The sequence below is a fragment of the Chinchilla lanigera genome, unplaced genomic scaffold (genome assembly GCF_000276665.1).
Source record: "Chinchilla lanigera isolate Chin_1 unplaced genomic scaffold, ChiLan1.0 scaffold00347, whole genome shotgun sequence".
NCBI lineage: Eukaryota > Metazoa > Chordata > Mammalia > Rodentia > Chinchillidae > Chinchilla > Chinchilla lanigera.
In genome coordinates this window covers 2,594-6,487 of record NW_004955748.1, presented here as the reverse complement: position 1 = coordinate 6,487, position 3,894 = coordinate 2,594, and the positions used below count along the sequence as shown (strand labels likewise).

Here is a 3,894-nt window from a genome sequence, read left to right as displayed (position 1 = left end):
TTCCCATTGATGTGGTGTTGGCTTTGGTTGTACTTTGGTTTCTATATATCCCTTCAGTCTATTTAGCATGATAGGATTAGACCAAGTCACTGTGTTGTGAAGAAAGAATCTTTACCAGCTATATCAGCATCAACAGATTCCACCATGTCTCCATTCCTGAACTCTGGATCAGGTAACAAATACAACTGTGTGTACATTAAAACTTGTTTTAACAATTTAACCCTTGTTCACTGACCCATAAAGACTCTAATGTACTACTAATGCAATAGCAAACAGAAACACCAAAATGATACCCAGAATTTGGAGGCAGATTTATTTTTTGTTGATGGACACTGATTGGGATCATCCCCAAAATATCAGACCCTAATCTCTGGTGGTCTAGGGCTTATACAGGATAAGAAAGCAGGAAGCATAGAGGCCGAATGGCTCATCAATTGGGGATTGGTTCCTTTTTTATATAGATAACCCTCCTTTAGTTAACAAAAACTCAAATGTGGAAAAAATCAAATGTGGAGATCGATAGTGGATTTGCTGTTGTTACATGGGTTTTCTGAGGTGAGTGGATCTGGCACTTTGATGGCAGGGAATGGACTCCTGTGGGAGGTGGGGATGGGACCTGGGCCACTGTGCTGCTCAGGTGGCACTCCTCTGGTGGACGTTCTTGCCTGTGACATTCACACGGGCCATGCTGCCCTTGAGAGGTGCAGATCTCGCGTAATCATCCTCCACGGGCTCATTTAGCTGCCACTTCTCGCAGATGAAGATGATGTTGATCAGCATCAGCATCACGACTATAATGCCCAGGAAGGGCCAGAGTGCTTCCAGGTGGTGGTGCACATGCAGTATGATGGTAGCCCTGCTGGTGCCCTCAGAGTTGGTGCCACTGCAGGCATAGGTGCCATGGTCTAAGGTGATGTTCAGGTTCTCAATGAGCAGCTCAGACCTGGCCTTCGAGGAGTTCACAAAGAACTTGCTCTGGGAGCCGTTGGTGATGTCCTGGTCCCTGGAGTCAAACAACCTGGACCAGACCCAGGTGTCGATGGGGGGGTAAGAGTAAGACTTGCAGGCCAGTGTCACTGTCTGCCCCTCGGTGGCCTGCTCAGACTTCCTGATGGCCTTGATCACGGGGGGTCCGCTCACAGGGATCTTGGCCCTGGTCAGGGGGTCGGGCAGGAAGACGCAGGCGTACTCGCCTGCACTGCCTGCCTTGTCCACCTGGTACTCGGTGCGCAGGTCAGGCAGTTTGTCCTCCTTCAGCACCTTGCTGCCCCTCAGCCACTGGTGCCCAGTGACAGTGACGTTGCTGTGGTTCATGACGCAGGCCATATGCACCTTGGAGCCAATGTTGTCCACGGTGGTCACAATGGTGCCCACAGCTACGGAGGCGCCCTGGACATCCAGCAGCATGAGGCCTAGCACCAACAGCAGCGTGGCCCCCATGCTACCCATTGTCCCTGCACCAGTTCGGGATTGGTTCTTATAATATGCATCATAGTGACCAGCTACGCATCACAGTGACCAGCCATTTCTAAGACACAAAAGTAACAGAAACTGTAACCAGAACTATTACTTGGGCAACTAACAAACTACAGTACACTGGCTGGGGACAGGCATCTTCTGCGACGCTATTGCCAAGTAGGATGGGATGTAGTAGGGAGAAAGAAAGATAAAAGGAAAGAGTGCAGATCAGAAAGAATAGGCGGAGAAAAAAGCATTAAAAATAAAGAGAGAGGAGATAAACTCTTTTAGTATTTCTATAACCAAAGTAGAGGGCTGGTGGGGAGGAGGTTTGAGAGAATATTTGTGGAAACAGCAGAAAGGGTGCAGAGGGAGGAAGTGCAATTGGAGTTGGAGGGAAGCTGTAAAAAGGCTGGAACCTATACACTATGTAGGTACACACTATACCCTATAGTGTATAGCTATACACTATTTCGGTGAGGGTTACCCATGAAAGGTGCTATGTTACAGCCTTGCTTAATTCTTATTCTACTTTCCACATAGCCACATATCTCCCATATATATGCTAGATAAAAGGAGGAGTGGAGAAGAAGGGAGATAAAAGGCTAAGAAAGAGAGACAGGGAAAAAAGCAACAACAACAACATTCCACACAGTTACAAGAACACCATATTAAAGTGCCCTCACAGTCGTATTTACACTGCAGTCCGAATTGAGCAGGAGAGCTCTTTTTTCCCGCTATATTCACAAAGGCGAAGCTTAGCCTTGGGGTGGGAGTGGGGTTGTGGGGTCTGGATGGATTTCTGGGTTTGGTTCTTTCATGCAGCTCTGCACTTCACAAAACACCACTGTCCACAAGGTGCTTTTTCTCCTCGCCCTTGTCGGCCCCAGCCCACTCCTGCAACCCTCTGAGCCAGTCCTAGGGGATCTGGGCCCGCCTCCCTGCTGTGCCCCGAGTTCTGTTTAATTTCGGTTTCTTGCTGTGGGTGCGCCTTGCCTGTCTTCCCACTGGACTCCTTCCGTTGGGCTGAGGGGGAGGTGCGGTGTCGTTAGGCCAGGGCTCAAATTTTCGCTGATTTCCTAGAGGGCCCTGTGGGTCTCCGCTGCGTCCCTGCGTGATAAGCCCTGCCTCCGTTCCACGTTCTTTCTACGAGGTCGAGGTCGGGAAGAGCGTGTCCACACCTGCTGGCTGAGCTCCGCTCTGCAGGCTTCTCTCTCGCTCTCCGCTGTGCCAGCGCCAGCCCGCACACTCCCTGGTGCCCTCCCAGCGCTCAGCAGCTCGTGGCGGTGGTGGTGGTGGGGTCGTGTGCAGGAGCCAAATGGTGGGTGGTGGGTACTAAACCGTATTTCCAGAGGCAGAGCACTCCTGGTGTTTGGGGGAACAACGGGCGCCCTTTCCCCGCTAGTCTCTCGGTTGATAACAGCTGCTCAATTCTGCAACTCCCCAGCCTCCTCTTGTCCTGCACAGACCCAGGGGGCGGGGGGGTGGTTCCTATTCCGAATCTTGCAGCTGTTTTCAACTTTCCCAAGGGCCTGCCGCCCTTTCTCAGGCGCTGCCAGGAAGCGTGCAGTTTCTCTGGTGCCGATTCCTTTCCCAGTGGGCAGGGAAAGGAGGTTAGGTGTCTATTCCAGTGACTGAGGTGCTGGCTCTGTCCTGCAGGTCATTGGATCCTTTCTCACGATAGCAAGTTTGCTAGACTTGGGCTGTGAGGAGTGCTGTGATCCAGGGGTAGGGTAGCCTAGCTTCCCTTTCTAACCCTCCAGATACTGGACTTGATCTGGTGGGGTTCTCCTGCAGTCCGCCTTCCCCTATCTGGCTTTCTTCCCTCTGCCGTTTCTGACTACCTGCACTCCCAGATCTCATCCTCACTGGGCACTGCCTTAGAAGTCAGGCATCATCTGCAACTTCTTTTCCGTGTTCTCAGCCTTGACCACATCACTGGTGAGCATAGATTTCTATCCTTTAGTTCTTTGCTCCTGTGTGAAGAATGTACAAACTACCAGTCGGGAGTCTTATTTTCTGAGCAGTACCTAGTGTACTGGTTTAAACAGAATCCTTAGAACTTGGTGTTCTTTCTTCTTAAAATTTGATGTATAACCAAAAGAAACACCAATGCTCTAATTCTAAAATCTTTTTCTGTAAGGTCCATAGTAATGTCCCCTCTTTCATTCTTGAATTTAGGAAATGTTACACCTTCCATGGACCCTGTCTGTCTGTCTATCATGATGGACTCTCATTATATTTCCCAGGCTGGCTCCAAACTCAGACTCAAGTGATCTTCCTGCCTCAGCCTCCTGAAGTAGCCAGGACTACAGGCATGTATCAGCACACTTGATATAGACAGATAGATAGATAGACAGATAGAGATAGATAGATAGATGCTAGAGATTGAACCCAGGGCCTCCCGCATGCTAGGCCAGTACTTTACCATTGAGC

General features: G+C 50.1%; 1 protein-coding gene and 1 pseudogene across 1 annotated transcript; both read right to left on the bottom strand.

Moving 5' to 3' along the window:
* Positions 1-315: 315 nt before the first annotated feature.
* Positions 316-1,295, bottom strand: LOC102029464 (basigin-like; the record flags this gene model as incomplete). Its single annotated transcript, XM_005415090.2, is given in 1 exon segment — positions 316-1,295. A coding segment is annotated over 1 exon segment (662 nt), but the record flags the coding sequence as incomplete, so codon positions are not given.
* Positions 1,296-2,604: 1,309 nt separating this feature from the next.
* Positions 2,605-3,894, bottom strand: part of LOC102029812 — a 3,545-nt pseudogene continuing 2,255 nt past the window's right edge.